Below are 21286 nucleotides of genomic sequence, written 5' to 3' on the forward strand. Positions count from 1 at the left end.
TCATAACAAATTGATTTTATCAAATCTCTAGATTTTCACTTTTTTTTCTGGTACATTTTTATAATTTTATTGTTTTAACTGCTTTTTAGATGTCCAAAATATGTTTCGAAAACTGCTACATAAAATGAAAGATCATGAAAAATGTAAGCATCTCACATTGGCAGGGTGAGGGTCAAATCTCCTCTATGCCAATGTGACTGTCAACTGGACGTGGATTGTCAGAGTAAAACATTGGATTGGATGTAAACAAATGTACAAATACAAAATTTTAAAATTCCTTTCTTTATATAAGTAACATTTGAAACTTTTCTGCTTCAGGCCTACAAAATAATACCAATACTGACTAGACTAATTCCTGAGTTGTGAGAAGTGTGTTGCTAAGAAATAAGATAATGAAAAAGAAAAATTGCTCAGATATAAGCTGAAAAATTCAGCTAGAATACACCCTGAAGCTAATAAAAGTCGGAGCTTCTCCACCAATCCCAGCAGCAAAATCCAATATGGTTGCTGCACATATAAAATAAATTGACAGAGTAGAAACCATATATTGGCTGGTGAGCACTTCTTGCTGAGATTACGGTAGTTAGGACTATAAATCTAAACATTTAAATCCTAAACATTAAATAGGAGCACATTTTAAATATTGCTGACAAGAAACTCTCTCAAAGTCTATTGAAAAGCATGTCAGTTTCATAATGAAGAAACTTTTATTTGTAAAATCGAAACCGGAAGTTAGTGGGTTGCTAATGTTTTTATCCTCTTCCTGTTTGTCAGCGGGTTTTTTTTTTTCTGTTGGCCTCTTCGGTGAAACTGGTTTCTTAACGTCTGAGTTTAGCTAGCTGACACCTGCGACGGTTTCCCCTTTAAACGCGGAAACTGTTTTACCTGCAGCATTAAAGATGGCGGCAGCCTAGGAGCAGTTATTTTTTATTTGCTCGTCGTACAGTTTATTTGGACGGAACCGGTTATGTTGGCTACCTCAGGAAAACTGCCAGATTCGGGCTGAGTTTCTGGTATGACGGGGTAAGAGGAAACACCTTCTGTTTAATTTGTAATTCGGTCTCCAGCTGCTTCATTAATTCGTCTCGCTTGCGTCGCTTAAACCCTGTCAAAATTAAATCCTAATGTATTAAACTAACAGGACTGGAAGATAGTAACGCTCATTTTAGCCAATAAACGGCGATGACAAGCGTTTAAAAACCATAAACGACAGGTAAGTGACTTTGTTGCTGTTAAAAATGCATCTATTTTATTTTTGGAAACGTTTATGTGATTGTTGTTATTGATTTTGATGAGATAACTGCCGTATTTATTATTTTAGGTGAGTTTTGCGTTTTATTTAAATGAATGGCAGGCTTTTATTGTATGTTAATCGACATAATGCAGTATATATGATTAAACCATCTCTTATGTTTGACAAAATGAAGCAATTTATTCATCTTTTTACTTTAAATCTAGATATCCTGATGTCAATTTGACTTAATCTGTGATTTCACTGTAAATTTAGGACTCTTAAAGCTACTTATCAGACATATCTGTTGAATAAATTAAACTGACTTAAGGTATAGTTTGACACGTGTGGAATGATATTACATTAATGTCAATATCTAATGTAAGTTGTGATTTACTCAAAGAAATCTGTCATCTTATAAGCACTCTTTAAAGCACACATGTCTCTGGTGACATCACAGGAGGTAGCATTCTTTTGAAATGACCTGTTTTCTTTTTTTTAATGATCTTGGGAGTTAAATGGAAAAAGTCAAACAAGAATATCAATTTGTGCCATTTAAAGTTCTGAAGGCTTTAGTTATCTTTAGGTTCACCATGTATGTTGGCAACAATAATGGTTTGAACATAATCTGAGTCAAACACATAAAGTTGACAATGTTGTAACAAGAAAGACTTTCACTCTGCAAACAGCTCGATTCAGCCTCTGGTGATTTCATCAGTAAAATAAATCCTAAAGCAGCTTTGATGGTGTTTTGAAAATATTGTATTTAAAAAAAAATCCTGCTTTGTCAAAAGTCAAGCTCCAATGCTCAGATGTTTTTTTTTTATGGGGTCAGTGTGGATTTATTATTGGAAAAAAATGCATGACTGCAAAGTATCTTTAAGTCTGACTTTATGTTCCCAGGTCAGCATCTTAAGGTCCAGAGGTCCATCACAGATTTTCAAATGAAAATGGAGGAAAAGCCCCTCTCTGGCCCAGACAACACCAGGCTGGAGGTGATTCTTCCTCGAACAGATTTCTTTGTGTTTGTTTTTGAATATTTAATCCCTATTTTGCACTTTGTATTGTTTATTTTGCAGGCCCTCATCCAAGACGTGTACTCTGAGCTGGTGGAAGATGCGTGTTTGGGCCTGTGTTTTGAGGTGCATCGCGCCGTTAAACAGGGCTATTTCTTCTTGGATGAAACGGACCAAGACAGCATAAAGGAGTTTGGTTGGTGGCCAGTCCTTCTAGTGTTTTCTGGTAAAAAATTTTCCCCCTCTGTCACCAGGTTCTTTTACCATATATGTATCTGTTTATTCCTTCAGAAATAGTGGATCAGCCAGGAGTGGACATATTTGGTCAGGTGTTTAATCAGTGGAAGAATAAAGAGTGTGAATGTCCCAACTGTAAAAGGTTAATAGCAGCTTCTCGCTTTGCTCCTCATCTGGAAAAATGTCTCGGCATGGGACGCAACAGCAGCCGCATCGCTAACCGCAGGTCAGTCAGTAATGATTGGGACTGATTTGTGTCTCATTTTAAATTCTGAACTTTTATGTTATCTCATTAATTGTTTGGTTTTAAAAGATTAGCCACCAATAACAACATCAGCAAATCTGAGAGTGATCAGGAAGATAACGACGACCTTAACGACAATGATTGGTCGTACGGAGCGGAAAAGAAAGGTGAGAACCTAAAAATCGTCATAGATAACTCTGTTAATGCTGATACATACTAAGCACATTTATCATGCATCTTTTGCAGCCAAGAAGAGAAGGCCAGATAAGGTAAATTAGTTGTAGTGTTTAGGCACAGAGTAAACGCTTTCTGATTGCAGGTAGAAGTTTAATTATAATATTTTCCTTTTGCAGAATCAGAACTCTCCAAGAAGATCCAAATCTCTGAAACATAAAAATGGTGAGTGGCTCAAAAGATTAGATTCTGTTTTAGTGGAAAAGATTAATCTCAGTTAATAATCTGTAACCTATCTTACAGTCAAGATGATATGAAAGAGAACAGAAAAGGTTTTGCTTTTCTTTAAAAAATGCAAACTAGTTTATAAAGCTTGCGAATTAAAAAAAAAAAAAATTTTTAGAGCGTTGAAAATGTTTTTGTTTGTTTTTATTTTAAATGCTGATTAAGCATGAATAATTTTTTACTTTGCTAATTGTTTAAACCCCGTTTACACACATTTGTTTAGTTTGACTTTCAATTTTGCTTATTAAATACCGGAAAATTTCTGTCACAAATTTAAGAGTCACAGTTTTAAAACAAGGGACCATGAAAAAGTTACATCTTTGTAAAGTGAAAATGGAGAGCTACTTTTACAAATTAAACGTCATTGAACACATTTTTTAAAATTATAGTACATTAAGATGTATTTCTTGTGTCATTTAGGCGAGCTTGGGACTAGCCTTAGTTCGGATCCCTACAAGGTAACAAATCTTCAGACATTTGTGACTTTTATTCTATATTTTTCCGTCCTGATTTCAGATGGTTTTGTCTTTCTCAGCAGTACAACTACAACGCTGGCATCAGCTATGAAAGCTTGGGACCAAATGAAATCAGATCTTTACTAACAACAGTGAGCATCTTTCATGGCACCATGCACTAATGTTTCTGGTCACTGTTAACTTTAATTGTTAATTAAAGTGATGTGTTTCTGCAGCAATGTGGGGTGATCTCTGAGCATACCAAGAAGATGTGCACAAGGTAGTCACTGTGTGGGGGGTATTTGTTTAACCGATGCATTTTTTGCTGCAAAGGATTCTCTAAAGGAATGCCGTTATTGGATTGTAGACAACATGTTTCATACTTTAAAAAAGTAATTGAATTATTGATGTCTGTATTTTTTTAATGCATTTATAATAAGTAAGCGTAAATCGTTAAATGAAAACTCTGCAGATTAATCGTCAGAATAATCGATTATTCGTTTACTAAAATAATTGTTAGTTGCAGCCCTAGAAAAGATGAACATGAGGGGACATGTTGGCGAAAAGAAAAGCACTTGGATTGATTGATAATGCCGCCTTGTGTCCCTTCAGGTCTCATCGATGTCCACAGCACACAGATGATCAGAGGAGGGCCATCAGGTTGTTCCTCCTGGGGCCGTCCGTGTGAGTCTGTCTGCCTCCTTCCTCAAAAATATTCTGTTTTTATTCCCCAAGTGACAATTTTGGGGATTCATAAAAGTATAAGCTGACAAAGTTTTACTTAAAACCCTTTAAAGTATGTTTTAATTGAATAGCATTTTGTTTTATACAAAAAAAAAGGCAAAATGTCACCGGAAGTACTCCATACTTTTAAAACAGGTTTGTTTGGCTTAATGATTAAACATGTTTGCCTAATTTATTATTAAAGAATAGGGGAAAATATTATGTCTATGTATTTTTTAGAAATGCACCGATCTCTACAAATATCGGTGCATCTGTCCCAATATTGGAAAAAGAAAATTGTGACATTTTGCCCAATCCATAAATGCAGATCTACCCAGTCTAATTCTATGCGTTATTATTTATTTTTGCATTGTATTTAGAATTCCTAATTGCACTTTCTGAATCATATGAAAGAAGGTTTGTTGCAGTTTATGCTTACATGTTTGACCACGGTATTTTTTTTACAGTTTCAGTTTCTTTATTATTTATTTTACATTATCTCTTATAGTCTTACTTACTAATTAAAGTTGTTTTTACATGTATGACCAGCTTATGAAGCTATCGGTGTATTTAAGTGTGCTGTTCTGGTGCAGAGTTATCAAATGCATATGTAATTTAGTACATTTATGTCTGTGTTTAAAAAAAGAAAAAGTCTCAATCCAGACGTGTCAAACTTGAGGCCCATGGACCAAATCCGGTTCGCCATATCTTTTTATGTGGCCCTCTGGATTCCATACTAAACACTAAGTGTGCTCAAATATTGTTATCAGTCAAATCAATGCAGTTTTTATCCATTTACTGCCAAATTTTATCAGTCGATCCAGTATCTTGAGAATTATCGTGGAAATTCACGCAAAATCAACAAATCCCTGCACTTTTTTGCGCTGATACATAATTGGGAGTTTGTTGCAGGTTTTTCTCAAAAATTGTCAAAAACTTTCTTACTTGGACTAAACAGCTGCCTCAGCCTTAATTCTTGTCAGATTATAGTCCATGATCTATAGGAAAAGTTGCGTTTACCATCATAAATGAGCGCAAATATTTCCAAATTAGTAGCACAAACATTTAGATTTTTATTGCAAACAAAATTGCAAAAAGTATCACAAAATCCTGGAGGGACTGAAAAGATGTTCAATAGTATTTAATTTTAAGAATTAATTGATATTTTAACAGTTTGCGAACAGGTTTTATCAATACATTCTGGCACAAGCGGCCTTTGAAGATCATTCATGGTCTTGATTTGGGTTTGACACCCCTGCCTTAATCACTGTTTTTCTACATTGGATCGGTATCAGTCGATACTAGAACTTAAATCCCTGTATCGGCATCGGAAGTGAAAAAAGTAGATTGGTGCATCCATAGTATTTTTCTGACATTTTCAACGCAATAACTTGAGTGTTAATAAACACCTGTATTTATGTTTGTGACCTGTTTAGTTTCTAAAAGAAATAATAGTTTTTCGGGCATAAAAAATATTAAATAATTTATTTTTACTGTGTGTGTTTTCACTGTTTTTGTGTGTGTACAGGCCGACGCTTCCTGATGCTGATGTGGAAGGCGACAGCTTTGACATTCCCAATGGTCAGGCCTTACTGAGCCGCCTGCAGTGGGAGGACTTCCCTGACGTCTCCCCCACTGACTCGGCCTCATCAAAAGCCAGTAAGGAAATGTCAACGCCATCAATCAAACTTAAACCTGAGGATTTAGGTTTTATAAATAAATGCATCCGTTTCTCTCACAGGCACCAATCATTCAGATTCCAAGAGGCCCAAAAAGAAGAAGAGGTTGGATCTGAGCTTGAACAGTGGAGGAGGAGGAGTAAATATGACTGGAGTCAGCAGCAGCAGCAGCAGCTGTCAGAGTAATATCAGCTTATCAACCAAAAAAAAGAAGCCCAAAACAGCAGCACCTTCTGTTTCCAGCATCTATGATGAATTAAACTAGCATGGACCTGCTTTTCATGCACAGGTTTAGGATATGACTTATCTTTGAATGTAGGGCTCCTCCTTCTTCATCATAAACTCTCACTCATCTACTTCTATGGGCCAGTTACATTGAATTGCAAATTTCCAGTTATATACAAGAAGCTTCAGATTTATTTTTAAATTAATAGGACTAGAAAATCAGGGGGTTTCACAATCAATTTCAACCCAAAAACAACTTTGCTGATAAGTTTTACATATTTCTTAAAAGAAGAAAAAAAGAGACCTGGATCAAATAATTATGATTTATTACATAGGGAAAAAAATATTATGTAGCTCCTTGTCAGAGTTGTCAAACCCATTTTGACATCTATGCAGTGAATCTGGATTTCAAACTTCTTTTCACCTTTAATGCGACACATATCTTGTATAATTAGAAATGTAACAAATCTTTAGTAGAGGTCATTATCAATCCGGGTCCTTGCTTGAGAAGCACTGTTTTTTGGGGGGGAATATAAAAAGTAAAGAAGTTAAAACAGTATGCATGCACCCAAAATTTTACTTGTTTTTTTTATTTTTTTAAAGCACCCTTTGGTTAACTTTCAGCATGCCACATTTCTCAGAAAATATGGATAGAAAAAAATATATGGGTGCTGCAGTAAGTGCGACGCCTTGCAAAGGTTCTCTAAATCCATCAGGATTACTGCAGGACTTAGTTCTGCTGTAATCCCTTTTCGGCTTTCTATGTTTGAGCAAAAAATAATTATTATTCAATAACAAAAGCTAATCCCAGATCATGATGCTGCCACCACTGTTTTATGATGGTTTTTGGTTATGTTTGGTGTTTGTGTACAAAGTAGCTGTTTAATTGAAGTTTTTATCAGTTGAATGCAGGATAAATGTCACATTTAAGGAGAAAAGCCTTTGTGCACTTATAATTTATAACATCATGTTTCCTAAATATACTATGTAGAATATAAATAATTTATAATTTGTGTAAAAATTGAAAAAAAATCTAATATTTTTAGTGAATTCATGAAAAACTTTTTTACTTTGCTTTCTGACATCTTCAGTTCTTTGTGACTTCCTGCTATTATTCTGCTCCATTTAAACAAAAGTACTGAGGAAGCGTTCTCTACTCATCAGTGGCTCAATACTGGCCTTGTATTGCACAATTGTGTGTATCTGTGGGCTGATTTGCATTCAGTGTGAATGTCACTTGGATATGTGTGTGTGTGTGTGTGTGTGGTCTTTTCACAAAATCATGAAATGTGACATTTTATGGAAGGACTTTGGCCATTTTAGATATTTACCTGCATTTACGTGAATGTGGTTTTGTGAGTGCCTTTATAGTGATGTTCATGTATTTCTGAGGGGCTTTTATGGCACATGTAAAAACATTTAGTAGCATAACTGAACCAGGAATCCAGTGTATTTTTTATGTTTATATTTTTTCAGGCACTGTTTATGAATGTCAGAAAATATATGGGTGCTGCAGTAAGTGCGGCAGATCTGTGTTCTGTGATTATATATATATGCTTATGCTGTTTTTTTATTATTAGTAAACATGCTGTAGTTTTTAACCAACCTTGAAAGACTTTGGTTTGTTGCTGTATTGATATTATGATACAGTTTGACCAAAAAGTCAGTTATGGTGGAGCTGGCTTCACAAATAAGGTCCATATCGTTTTCAGTTACAGTTCTGATCAGAGACTTGCATCCCATCATTATCGGAGTAACTGGGTAATTAATTATGGACTTTTAATGATTTGTCGAAGATTCTCGTTATAGCTATTCCTAAACCTGTTTGGAAATGTGTGCTGTTGAAACATCCAATTGTGTTGAGTTTTATTTTTACCATGTTGCTGTTTTTTTGAGATTGAACAATATTCTCAACACTTAACTTAAATTTTTATGTAAATCACATTTGTTTGATACAATATTAGAAATGCACAGGAGTGCACATAATTCCGTTACTTTTAAATAAGAACACATTTTCTGACTAAAATCCAATAGCATAGCTTTTTTGTAGCGAACGCAAATAATCCATCTGCAGCTTAAGCTTAATTTGGATTATTTACATTAACTGATTAATAATTGCAAAAGGTGCTTGATGTTTTTTTTGTCTTTTATGTGCTCTGAAGGTGCTGTTTTTTCAGCAAATTGCACGTTTTAGCGGTTGTGTGCTAAATTTAACAATCACTAAATTAGTTGGCGATTATTTCAATTATCGATTAATCACAATTGTTTCAGCCTGAGTGCCTCGTTCTCGCTTTGAAAAATTATGTTTCCGTTTCAAATGCAAAAAGGACCGAGAGCATGTCAGAATGATCAGAACTGTATCTGGTTCGTATGTGAAGGCGACAATCAGATGAGGCTCGTGATGTGCACTATTACACAGACGTTTGAAATTTTTGCTTCTGGCGCTTTTGTGAATGAAACCAACAGCTGATGTGCATTAAAATGATAATGCAATATTGACTGATATTTATCAAGCACAGATGAGTGCCATGTATCTAAATGTGACTGTTTTTTTCCCCCTTCAATGCTATGTTTCTAAATAAACATTTAGTGCACCAACAGATTCAGGCGAATGAAACTGACTTGGCTGGAAATTCTTTAATTCTAGATACAGCTGAAACAAGACAAGTCCAGTATTGATCAGGAAGAATATCCCACTGCAAGTCTGTTAAGTGCCAGATGTAGTTTCATCAGATGTACTCTATTTTATTTACAGAAAATACAACATATTTACAGTCTCTCTCATGTCATGTCTAGCAGATGTTTAAGGTACCGATGCAAAGCAGCAAAAAGAAATGTCTTCGCCTCAATCGGAGACGGCTGGACAGTTTGTTTTCACCCACAGAAAGCTTTTATTCTAATATTATAACATAGGAGTCAAACTAGTAAAGGGCAATAGTGTTTTTAGATGTTCCTTTTTTTTCTTGAAGCATAATTTGTTTTTCCAAAATGAAGAGTAACACACGAGAGATTGATAAACCTACCAACAAAAGACGAGATGAAGCCAGAGTGTTGCTAAATAATGCTCCAGTTAAATCCTCTGCGCTTAGACCGTACTTTTTATTTTTCTTGGTATGTGCTCAAACAGGCTCACTTTGCCCCCTGCCAAACACACACACACATTTAAGCAGCTGCAGCCTTGTTTTTGTACTCGAGCCTCTGTTTTTTATTTAGTCCATCTCTTTGCTGCAGTTATTTCTTGTTTCCGCACTTCGTAATGTGCTGCAGCCTCGAGCCACGTCGTGTCTTCTCAGCGGCTGTGCATTCCGAATATCAGAAAGCTAAAAAACACAGTGACTCCCACCAGGGAGATGGTCGCCGGGGCTGTGAAGAACTGCCTGTAGTTGATGCGGAAGTACCAGACCACAGCCAGGATCACCACGAATACGGGCACCACCAGGCTGCTGGTGCTGATGGCCACGCTGGCCGACCTGAATCCTCCAGACGCCACGGGGCCGGCCCCGGCCCCAGGCTGGGACCCTTCCTCCGGGTTCGGTCCTTGCACGGCCTGGGAGATGTGGCAGTGGATCACGCTGTTGTCGGTGATGTTTAAGGAGAACAGTGTCTTCTTGGGATCCTGCAGCAACTGGCCTCGGTAGATTAGTTTCACCTGATGCTCCCGTCCTGAAAAACATTTGCTGGAAAAGGAGAGAAAATGGATAAAAGATGCATTAGAGGAATTAATGCATATTTGGGAAACCTTAAAGGTGACCTATTATGCTTCCTTGAATATGTTATGAAAGATCTATATGCTTTTCAAAATATGTTTATTACATTTTTTGCACAAAATCATTCATGGATAATGAGATCTGTAATATTTTGAGCTTCTTTCAGAGTGAACTGTTTTAGGATGTCTTGTCACTTTAAATCCAAATAAGCTGCTGCCCCCTCTCCCCCAAGCTCAACGTTTACATTGGCACGTGAAAATCGCTGTAAACAGCAGTGCAATTACACAACTGTACATCTTTGAAAAGCAGAAGTGGAGCCTCCTGCACAACCAACAACAATGCAGCAATTGGTTTCTGGATGGTAAGTCAACAACAAAGCATTTTTTATTTTCCAGCAGCCATTGTACAGTACATACGGCGGTAAAAATCAGCTGACCAAAAGTGCTGGAGCTCAGCTTGGGTTGCTAAGTAACGGGCTGGGTTTGTTGCGTGAGGGGTAGTGCCTGCTGATTCGTTATGTTACATTGAGAGGTTTTTAAAATGGGCCATTTTCAAAATACCAAAAAACATTAGCTTATTCCCAAAAAACAGCCTGGTGTTTTTATTAAGCACTTGATCTGTTTTTAGAAGCAGTAGAGACTCAATTGGAATTACAAAACGTGCATAATGTTAATTTTGCATAGTACGGCCCCTTTAAATGTTTTTTGGCAGGCAGACTCGAGGTAAAACAACAAAGAATGAGTTTGTTTTTGTACATGACAAATATAAAATGTTGAATAAATGAAATCCTCATGATTAAATAAAAAAGTATACTTGTCTCTCCCTGTAGGCATGTCAATGTGGTCTGCAGAAAACAAGCTCAGCTTTCACATTTTTGTGTTAATGAAGCAAAACCTGCAGTCGATCTTGGTTTACCAAAATGTTAGAGCATTTCGGCATCTAAGCTTGATGTTTATCCTGTGTTTTTTTAATGTGCCACGTATTTATGTGCTTATGATTTTGTCTGACGTACTTGCTGTTCTGTTTGTAATTTTATTTGATTATTTTAAAGTGTGTTTAGAAAAGCGCTATACAAATAAAATGTATGTTTATTATTTTCCGTTAGGTATTTTTAGTCCATCCATCCATTTTCTGTACACCCTTGTCCCTAATGGGGTTGGGCGGGGTGCTGGTTCCTATCTCCAGCGAACGTTTCGGGTGAGAGGTGGGGTCACCCTGGACAGGTCACCAGTCTGTCTCAGGGCAGGGTATTTTTAATCAACAAACCTTTTCAGTATTCCCACTGTATCTTCTGGTTCTACAACGGCAACCTCCTCTGTGTCGTTTAAAAATTTGAGTCGGACGGAGATGGAAGTGGTGGTGGAAGCACACGGGACGGTGGTTCTCAGACTCAGAAGGGCCTTCACCGGATGTCTGTCTACCCCTTTTAACTCCTCTTCCTCATCGTCATTCTCGTCAGCTTCGTCCTCCTCTCCGTCAGAGGAGTGCAGCGCTCCGGCCTGAGGCTGTTTGCTCCGTATGTCCAGCCGCAGGTCCGTCCAGACGTCCTCGGCTGCCTCCGCATCACCCTCTCCCCTCTCGTTCGCAGGCTCCCCGTCGTCCGGCTTGTTCTCCTGTGCAGGTTGGGCGGCCTGCTGTTCGGGGGCGTCGGCGCCGTTGGGCCCCCCGCTGTAGTTATCGTGGGCTCCCAGTCCTATTAGTGAGGCATGAGCGCCCACGGTGAGGATAGTGCCCAGGATGTGGTCTCCCCGATCTGTGACGTGAGTCGAAAGCCAGGCTAAGATGAGGGCCAGGGCGAGGAGCAGAGCGCCGCCCGTGGCCACCACCTCCTCCTCCACCCCCTCCAGCATGGTCAGTGCACACACCGCCATCTCTGTTCTCTGAACCTGAAGAAGAAGATGGACAGGTAAGGCTCAAGTTATTTTTTTTTTTATTGTAATGTTTATATTTAACAGGAAAATACTCAAAAATTGAGACCTGTCACGATAGCTAATTTTGCTAGATGTTATATTGTCCCAATAATTTTTGCGATAAATGATAATATTGTTGTTTTGAGACCATTTTCAAGTGATATATTTGTAATATGCTGTAACATTATTTTGTAAAAACACTTCTTCCAAAATGAAATGCCACACCCAAAAACAATAAATAAAATGGGGAAAACCCACTTACAACCAAAATCAGAAATAAAATTTCCCTTGAAAAGATGTTTAATCAGAATTTAAATTATTGAGCTCATTTTATCATGCGATTAAGTGTGCATTGTGACAGGCTTAACTAATTTTAGTTCTTTTTTGTAACTTTCTTGTAGTTTTTTTCCCCTAAAACTGAAAATTATTTCTACTCACTCAAGAATTAATTGATTGTTGCTTTTAAACTAAGAAAAAAAGAAAAAACAACGACTTGACATTAACTAGCATCAAAGTAAACTGAAGGTTTAAGACCATTTTAAAAATTGAAATCTGTTTTCATCATGATTTAAAGTCTTTTTAATGAGGTATAAGAGAGATAAAGTATGCATCTGTTGCTGTGCACTGACAGTCAGACATCTGAAATAAGGCTGCTAAAAACATTGAAAACGAGCATATTTAGCAAATATTTTGTTGTTTTGTTTAGGCCAATCAAAGCAAATGTACATCAAAATATTAGAATTGTAATAACTGTTATAAGTTAGCTGCAGTAGTAATACATTTCTGGGATCTGGATAAGAATAATATATTTAAATCAAAATTAAATCACTTCTTAGTTCTTTTTTTTTTTAAAGCAAAGACACTAAGATAATTTAACTCAAGGTTATTATACGGTTATAGCGGCCCAAACCACAACCCTAACATATGCAAGAGATGTTAGGGCAATATTTGACAATATATGGCAATATATAATTAGAAAAACTAAAAGTAGCAACAAATTCAGACAAATTGTCCCCATTTGCATTAATGCGTCTTCATGTTTATTTTCTGCAAATACACTATTACGACGTTTTGATAGCTTATTATTACTTCATTCTCACTTTTTGACAGGACCAAAATGTGGACTAAGAGCAAATGTATTTAGAGGATAATGACTGCATATAAAATTTAAGACCATTTAATAAATGAAAAAATAGGGATTCATGTTTAAAAGAAAAAAACAAACAGGGGACGGAGAAGTGGGGGAAAACTGGAGAAACCAGTTAAACTGCTGACATTTTTAAAACCTTACGTATTTAGAATACTCCAAACACACACTCAAAGACTGTGATATAAATATATTCAAGCAGACGTAATTTATTTTAAGACCACTTTACAGATTAAAAAGTCGGGAAGAACAGACTGGTTCCCTTTCAAAGCTCCGCAGCAGCTGTTTTTTTAAGCTACATTCAGTGACTGTCAACATCGTTTGAAGAGCCGTTTATATTCTCCTCCATATCCATCTTTTATTCCAAGCATAAGGAAACTATGCTTTTGTTCTGCTTACTTGTCAGACTGTCATTCTGCTCTTATTAGCTCCTTAGCTTACCAGCTAGCTTTCCTAGCTTGATGAAAAACGACCTTCCGCTGTTTACGTGCCGCACAGCTAGCTTCCTTCTGTCGCAACAGTTTTCACATTGAATGCAGTCTTCGAGCAAACGTATAAAAGTCCTTGATAAACTGTATTTTGGGTGGCCTTACCAGACAGCTGTAAAGTCAAAGCATGTTGAAAGACCAGGCTCGGTTTTAGTTAGCAGCTACGGCTCAGAAACCACAGAATAATAACAGTGCAGGCTCGGTTACGTCACCAGCCGGAGGTGGGAGCGGTTGTTATGGAAACGGGGCCCGCCTGTTGCTCCTCCCACTCTTACATTTACATTACAGCAGAGCAACAAGTAAAGATATACTAAACTAAAGCATATAACTTCAAGGAAACTATACTTACTAACCAGTCAAACTTCGATTAGTGTAAATTGTTGCTTTTCTGTTTTGTTTTAAACAGAAGTGGGCAGTAGCTAGTTACATTTACATGGCTAACTGTTTTGGAAAAAAACTTTCTTTTAAATATTAAATCAGATGTTATGATTGATTACTCAGTACTGGAGTTGTCATTTTAACCATTTTTTAAAAACAATTTCTACCATTGGAATAGTTACTTTTGCTTAAGTGAAAAATATGTTGAGGTTGTGCTGGGTTTAGCTGGGTACAATTTTCAGGTACTCTACCCACCTCTGATAATAACTGCTAACTTGAGTAATACTATTTAAAAGTAAACCTACTCTTGAGTACAATTTCTGGATGCTCTACCCACCGTGAGTTGCTTCATTTAAAAGGGCAGTATTATGTAAAAGCGACTTTTTTGAGCTTTACATCATATTATAACGGTATTCCTTCATCAAATATGTACCTGGAGTATTACTTTGACTCTTTCATGAATGTTTCAGAAATTCGTTAATCTCCCATGTTGTTAACGACTTAATGGAGAAATGTTTTTGTGATGACATCCTGAAGGTAGAGTGTCAGAAAGTAAGTATTTACGCCTCTTCAATTGAGGAGGAAACTTATGTTCGGGATAAATAAAGGAAGTTCTAAAATAAAATTTAAAAAAATCCTAAGTAACATGAAATTTTTAGATTTTTTGCTCCTTGCAGAGTGAAACATTTGAAAATGTATTTCTTGTCATTTGATTGTTATGGTTCGCAGATAATAAAAATTCAACATGTCAGAAAATTAGGACAATAAATTATGAAAAACAAATATTTCAAAACTAATTTCAGAATTCTAAAATATTAATTTCTATCCTACTAATACTTAATCCTTTTACATGAATTAGTTCACAAAAGACCCTGGCTCTTCAGAGGCCAGTTTCCAAGCATACTTATAGAAAGTTAAGTGGAAGGAAAACGTGCACCAGCAACAAGAACAATCAATGCTTAATATTTTATTGTCATTTTTTTAAAAAAGCATATAACATCTGAGTACTTTATTGTGACATAATCTTTAAAAGAAAACTTGCAATGTAGGAAATGAGAATCTGCAAAGCAAACAATGCAAAACAAAATAGCCTATTGCACAAAAATGATGCTGCCAAACAAATAATTGATAATAAAATGCAGTGAGAACCCTGCAGAAGTTATCCTGCAGTATTTGCAAATGCACACCACTTGAATCTTTTCATATTTTGTCCTTTTACAACCACAAACTTCAATGTAATTTGTGGTTTTCAATACATTAACCCAAAGAAAAATAGTCTTTAAAAATACAGCCAGAGGAAAAGTTTCCATTTTTCTTTTTGTTTCTCAAGCAAAAATCTGAAACGTGTGGCATGCATTTGTATTGACCCAGCTTTATTCTGGTAGCTCTAAACACCACCTAGTGCAGAGGTGTCAAACTCACTTTTTTTTCTTTTTTGCCAAATGAAGATCATGAATGCTCTTAAAGGGCCGGTTGTGCCAGAATGTACTGATAAAACCTCTGCACAAATTAATAAAAATCAACGTGTTTGTGCTACTAATTTGGAAATATTTGCACTTATTTATGACGGTAAGTGCAACTTTTTATTACTCGCTGTATCGATCATGGACTATAATCTGACATCAGTTAAGGCTGAGGCAGCCATTTAGCACAAGTAAGAAAGTTTTTGACAATTTCTGAGAAAAATGTGCAATAAACTCCCAATTATGAATTGGCGCAAAAAAGTGCAGGGATTTGTTGATTTTGTGTGAATTTCCACTATAATTCTCAAGAAACTGGAGAGAGTGATTGATATAATTTGGCAGTAAACAGATAAAAACTGCACTGAATTGATTGATAACATGATATTTAAGCAGATTTAGTGTTTAATCTAGAATCTAAAGGGCCACAAAAAAAGCTGTGGCCTTGACTTTGACACGTGACCTAGTGTGACCAACTCCAACTTTTCAGGCAGCATCTTTTATAAGAACTAAAGAATAATTTACATTTTGAGGAATCAGTGTTATCCACTGCACTACCAAGCAGCCTGCGTGTGACAATTTGGATTTAGAATCAATAGTAATAAGTTTTAAGATGATATGACAACATCAATATTTATTGGAGTGTCTTGTTGTCACACAGCAGCAGATATTCCCTCACAGAGCCAGGAAGGTTCAGCTCACATACAGCTGAGTGACAGCGGGCTCCTAAATGCTGACGCACAGCACAACGGCAGAGATGCTGCAAGGATCGAGGCTGAGTGCTCCTCTGACGCAGCGAGCGGAGAAACAACAGGTGCTCCTGGGAAAGCTGCAGGCAGGAACAGAGACATGAGAGCAAACGACAAGAGAGCGGATTTAACACCTCAGAGAGCTCACCGTGTCAGGAGGCAGGGAGTCTGACCAATCACAGGGCGGGATGGATGTATACGAGTTCAGCATCAGGCCCAGAACATCAGGATACAAGGCCAGCTGTTTCAGCATCTGGAACGGATCAAAGTTCAGTCAATTCATAAACCTGACACAGCACCAGAGGAGGTAAATAAACCCTATTTATTTCTGTAAATATGGAATTATTTTAGTCAGCCAAATAAGGGGAACAATCTGTTTCTTTGTAAAGCTTTTTTAATTTTTTTATTTTTTCAGAAATGCAAATTTACAACTTAAAGGGGCAGAATTATGTATTTTCCAGTCACATTGTCATTTTACAGCCCAATCAAGTAACTATGTTGCCTTGAGATGCTATAGAAATACTGTAGATATCAAATATGACTTAAAGGAAATTTGATTTAATAATTTATCGCCTTGAAATTGGGAATCTGTCTCTTTAAGAATCTCCTGCTCTTTCTGAAACTCCGCCTTCAGGAAGTCATCACAACATGGCTCCTCTATTAACCCTTAAACAATGTTTTAACCAGCGTTGCAGAAAGAAGTAGCTGGTATAATAAGCAGATGCGCAGTTCCACCAGGTGTCTGCTAATTGCTGCTGGCTAGTCTGAAGGAGCTGAGATGGGGAGATGCTTGGGAAGGGTTGCTCTAAGAGGCAGAAACTTTTGGGCATTCCCAAAAACATACCAATGGTCCACCCCTGAACGCCACACAGCCTCCAACAATTAGCACCAGTTGGATCATAATGTGGTTTTTGCTTTGGTGTTTTAAAAAAGCAGGGTGGCCAATAAAGGTTTAACAACTTAAAATAAGTTATTTGTTAATTTATCTGTAATATATGGACACAAAACTGGTTTTAGAGTTTCATAATATAATCCAAAAAAAGGAAACTGGTGAAGCAGCAGACTCAGAAAGTTTGGAGAACTGTCAGTCTTCAATCTGAAGGAATAACAATGACTTGAGAGTTTTTAAGAATCAGAAGCAAAGGTCTAAATTTTTATTCAGTTTTTCATGAAAATAAAAAGCAGACATGCATATTTGTGTGTATATCAGCTCAGTGTCGGTTAAACCTTTGGTGAAACAGGTTTTGCTCCATAGTTCAGAAGGGATCGTGCTATAGCTTCAGATTGCTGAGTTGGGTAATCTTCCACAACCTTAAAAAACAACAACAAAAACAATGCTTATGCTGCTTTCTGCCTTAAAATTAGTATCTATCTCGTCCCTGCTGTTATGCAAACTGGTACCTGCAGCAGACAGTCCATTGGTGTGTATCCTGCACAGTTCTCAACATCAGCCTTCGCTCCATGCTGCAGGAGGACGTCTACAATCCTGCAGCAGCAGTTTGCGCAGGCGTTATGCAGCGGGGTGTGTTGCTTCCTGCCTGCAGTTTGGGGATTAGCTCCTGCATCCAGCAGCTTCTGGCTCACACGGAGGTATCTCCCAGCTTCGGACGGCCTCTCGGCTCCAGAGCAAGCAGCATTCAGGGGGGTCTCCCCCTCTCGATTGGTGGCTAAAACATCAGCGCCGTGGCTGAGGAAGAGCTGGACGTGCTCCTCCAGGCCTCGCTGAGCAGCCACATGCAGAGGGGTGAGCCTCGACTCCCGGCTCCGCACATTGATGTCCGCGCCTCCTTCTAAAAGCAGCTCAGCACAGCTGGGAAACAGTCAAATCCTGATTATCTATGCATTAGAGTTTTTCTTAACATCAGACACAAAAGTGTTGCCATATTTGGACATACATGTTTACATTCTCCTGTTTTTATATGGTATAAAAATATGAGACCATAAATCACTTTAAAACTTCCCCCTGCATAACTGAAACACATCCTGTGCAATTCAACTTAAAAACAATCAAATATGTTAGGGGAAAGTAAAAAAGAAATCTGCACAACAGTAAACATATTTTCTTTGATTCAATTTCGGCGTTCAATCTTCTTGGGATCAGTATCCCACATCTTGATTTGATAAAAAGTTATGAAGTCAAAAACTTTCCAAAAATTCTCAAATTTCCTCACATTCATAACTAAAATTTGATAGATGTGAATCAATTTCATTACTTCATTAAAAAAGTTATTGATTTGGCTGGATGTTCGAACTGATTCTGTTGTACAAAAATGAACTGTTCCTCCAGCTTTTGAGCAAACAGCTGGATGTTTTAACAAAAACTGAAAAGTAAACCCGTAACATGATACTGGTATAGTGTTTTTTTTCCCCTTGTTCTCATCAAACAGTAACTGGTCATTAACCCAAACGATGCTGGAAGATTTTAGTCATGTCTGGATGCTTTTCTCAGAAAAAAAGCTCTATGCTTTCTCACTTTATGGAGGAAATAATACTTTTGAAGCTCCAATCTGCACTGTGCCGTGGAGTAGATTTGGAAATTGTCAGCAAACTGTGGCTGTAGGATACAAATGAGAAAATTTCACAAAAACAAAACAAAACGAATCCTAATGTTTTTCAAAGTTGATCAGACTGATTCAGAATCTAAAAGCTGAAACTGAATCACAAAGGTGCTTCAAAAAAGGTTTAGTTTAAGTGTGTGCAAACCAGATTACGGCACCTTTTAAACTTTACGTACTTCACATATGAATAATTTTGATTTTCACTTAAGTATCAGATTTGATCTAAAACATATATTTTTACAGGTGTGTAGATTTAACAGCATCTGTATATATTTAGGTTAAAAGGAAACTATAATTTACAGTCCAATCACAAAAACATATTTTTTCCAGACTTTCATGCATAATTAATTTCCCATAGTTCTGTTGTTGACGATATATTTCGAACTATAAAGGCCGCTTTACTTTTTATTTACATTAGCTGTCCACTAGGTGGCAGTCTATAGAGTGGCACTAGTATCAAATAAAGTGCATTTTATGTAAGTACATAATCACATACAATCAAACAGCTTTTAAAAAGGTGTGTGCCTTACTGATTTCTAAGCATAAAAAGGTTAGCTAATGATTTACAGCAGGGGTATCAAACTCATTCTGGGCCATATAAAAAATCTGAACGTTCTTAAAGGGCCGGTTGTGCAGGAACGTATTAATAAAACCCACTAAGCTGTTAAAATGTCAATAAATAGCTGTTTGTTTCAGTATTCAATAAGCGTTTCTTAAAATTACATATTGAACATCTTTTCACACTGGTCACTCCATCCAGGATTTTGTAAATGTTTTTGTTTTGTTTTTTGCAGTAAAAATCACAGATTTTGCAGTGCAAATTTAAAAATATTTGTAAGGAATATTTGTGATATTTGCGCTAACCTATTATGTTAAATGTGACTTTTTACCAATTGCCGTATCAGTCACAGACTAAAACTTGACATCAAGTAAGGCTGACCAACGTTTCTGGCCAATTTTAAGCAATATTTGCAGTAAAATTCAGAAGAAAATGTGGGGATATGTAGATTTTGTGTGACAAGCTGAAGGGATTAATTGATGTAATTTGGAGTCTAAAGGGCCACATAAACAGCTTCAGTGGGCCAGATTTAGTCCCTAGACCTTGAGTTTGATGCATGTGATTTACAGTATAAACGGTTTGACCACTCACTGGAATGACTGGGCAGAGGTACAGAGGTGAAGAGGAGCACTGCCATCTGCTGCCAGCACTTCAGGATCTGCTCCATGGGAGAGCAGCAGCTGGACGCAGACAGGGTGGCCGCCTATGCAGGCGTCGTGGAGTGCCGTGTTGCCTCCAGGGTTGGCGTTCACCTCAGCACCACGAAACAGCAGCTCCTCCACACACGCCGTGTGACCCCGGTTGGCAGCCAGGCGTAAGGCCGATGTTTGTTTCACCTTGGAGCTCAGCGTCCACATGCCTGATGAAAGCAGCAGCGTTACTGGCACTGCTAGCACTTAAATTAACAATATAAACTAAAATCTCTGGGGCATACCCATTTCTGGAGCCCACACCATCTCCTCATGCACCGTCTCCATCAGGGCGTTGACCATTGCAGGGTCTTTCAGCACAGCGTAGACTCCCTTTATGTCTCCGCACATGAAGGTGTTGTGGATGCTGGTGTCTCTGCAGCGGATCTGGGGTGGAGGGGCTCTGACCTCTTGGAGCCGCTGCTGCCTGGGAGGGAGTCGGGGGGCCCGAGGCAGCGGAGGCCGGATCATGGCTCTCCTATGAGCCAAAGCTCGCCGTTCATCCTCCCAGTCCTGGACCTCCTGCTCCAGTCTGAGAGAGCGTAGTGAGGTAGAGGAGAATGGAAATGTGTCCTTGGACATAACACCCTACAATCAATCCCATAAAGTAAAACCAATGAGATCATGGCAAGCAAACAGAAGATATTAACTTTATTCAAACCTCTTGTGTATAAGAAATGAACAGTATTGCTTATAGAAATGTCAGCAAAGAGCTTTCACTCACCCTCTAATGGAAGTGCCTCAAGTTTCTATGGAATCCAAACAAATATAAAGCAATTTACAAAAACTGAACCCATTTCTGTTTTAAGTTAAACTCATAAGAAAAAAAATCTTCTGAATCAAATGCCCTTCGTTTGTGCCCAGTCACAAGATAACTGCTCAAATAAGTTCTACACTGGATATTTTTAGATCAGAATGCAAACTGATACTCGCACTATTTGATGTCACCACTAGATGGCAGCATTAGCCTTACGTTTATCTCCAGTAAAAAGCAAAGAGCACAGATGTTGACATCTAATACACCACACAGAGGACTAGATGAGCTGGACTGAGTGATTCATAAAGCAGCTTACCGTTATTATTTATTCATTTGTTTACTTTGGGCTGGAAAAAATAAATAAAAGAAGAGTAAAATAAGACGTGACAGCAATAACGATTGTCATCAAGTAAAAAGCTAACACCTAATAATTAGAAATACCGAACAATTAAAAAAAATTACGCTCCTTATATTCGGAAACGACGGGCTTTTCAGATTTATTATTTGTTGACAGAAGTTCTGTGCTCTTAAAAGTTTGCGCTTAAAAATGATCAGAAAGTACTGTAGATGTTAGATAAGCTTTTATAGCTAACCGACGCTACCTTACGGAGCAGA

The 21286-nt window shown here is 37.5% G+C and overlaps 3 protein-coding genes across 8 annotated transcripts; 1 reads left to right on the forward strand and 2 right to left on the reverse strand.

Moving 5' to 3' along the window:
* Positions 1-760: 760 nt before the first annotated feature.
* On the forward strand, positions 761-8886 carry atxn7l3a (ataxin 7 like 3a). Of its 3 annotated transcripts, none has more exons than XM_032586701.1 (14): positions 762-1023; positions 1142-1213; positions 2135-2226; positions 2311-2443; positions 2539-2710; positions 2798-2895; positions 2975-2997; positions 3082-3127; positions 3608-3645; positions 3723-3794; positions 3879-3922; positions 4255-4326; positions 5894-6024; positions 6107-8886. In XM_032586701.1, the coding sequence occupies exons 3-14, from the start codon at positions 2176-2178 to the stop codon at positions 6307-6309; spliced, it is 1083 nt and encodes a 360-aa protein (XP_032442592.1). In that variant the 5' UTR covers positions 762-1023; positions 1142-1213; positions 2135-2175; the 3' UTR covers positions 6310-8886. The 3 variants fall into 3 exon arrangements, with proteins under 3 accessions (XP_032442593.1, XP_032442592.1, XP_032442594.1); XM_032586703.1 differs by having other exon boundaries at positions 3726-3794; XM_032586702.1 differs by lacking the exon at positions 1142-1213 and having other exon boundaries at positions 761-1023.
* Positions 8887-8891: 5 nt separating this feature from the next.
* Positions 8892-13764, reverse strand: tmub2 (transmembrane and ubiquitin-like domain containing 2). Of its 2 annotated transcripts, none has more exons than XM_032586705.1 (3): positions 13627-13764; positions 11243-11862; positions 8892-9946 (listed from the first exon to the last, which is right to left on the reverse strand). In XM_032586705.1, exons 2-3 carry the CDS (start codon positions 11845-11847, stop codon positions 9559-9561), a joined length of 993 nt encoding a protein of 330 aa, XP_032442596.1. In that variant the 5' UTR covers positions 11848-11862; positions 13627-13764; the 3' UTR covers positions 8892-9558. The 2 variants fall into 2 exon arrangements, with proteins under 2 accessions (XP_032442596.1, XP_032442597.1); XM_032586706.1 differs by lacking the exon at positions 13627-13764 and adding an exon at positions 13475-13620.
* Positions 13765-15645: 1881 nt separating this feature from the next.
* On the reverse strand, positions 15646-21105 carry asb16 (ankyrin repeat and SOCS box containing 16). Of its 3 annotated transcripts, none has more exons than XM_032588678.1 (8): positions 20988-21105; positions 20639-20663; positions 20160-20502; positions 19817-20084; positions 17510-17918; positions 17336-17419; positions 16257-16361; positions 15646-16188 (listed from the first exon to the last, which is right to left on the reverse strand). In XM_032588678.1, the coding sequence occupies exons 3-8, from the start codon at positions 20494-20496 to the stop codon at positions 15994-15996; spliced, it is 1398 nt and encodes a 465-aa protein (XP_032444569.1). In that variant the 5' UTR covers positions 20497-20502; positions 20639-20663; positions 20988-21105; the 3' UTR covers positions 15646-15993. The 3 variants fall into 3 exon arrangements, with proteins under 3 accessions (XP_032444569.1, XP_032444571.1, XP_032444570.1); XM_032588680.1 differs by having other exon boundaries at positions 20160-20446; positions 20988-21089; XM_032588679.1 differs by lacking the exon at positions 20988-21105 and having other exon boundaries at positions 20160-20446; positions 20639-20964.
* Positions 21106-21286: the final 181 nt, after the last annotated feature.

This window comes from Xiphophorus hellerii, chromosome 16 (assembly GCF_003331165.1).
Source record: "Xiphophorus hellerii strain 12219 chromosome 16, Xiphophorus_hellerii-4.1, whole genome shotgun sequence".
Classification (NCBI taxonomy): domain Eukaryota; kingdom Metazoa; phylum Chordata; class Actinopteri; order Cyprinodontiformes; family Poeciliidae; genus Xiphophorus; species Xiphophorus hellerii.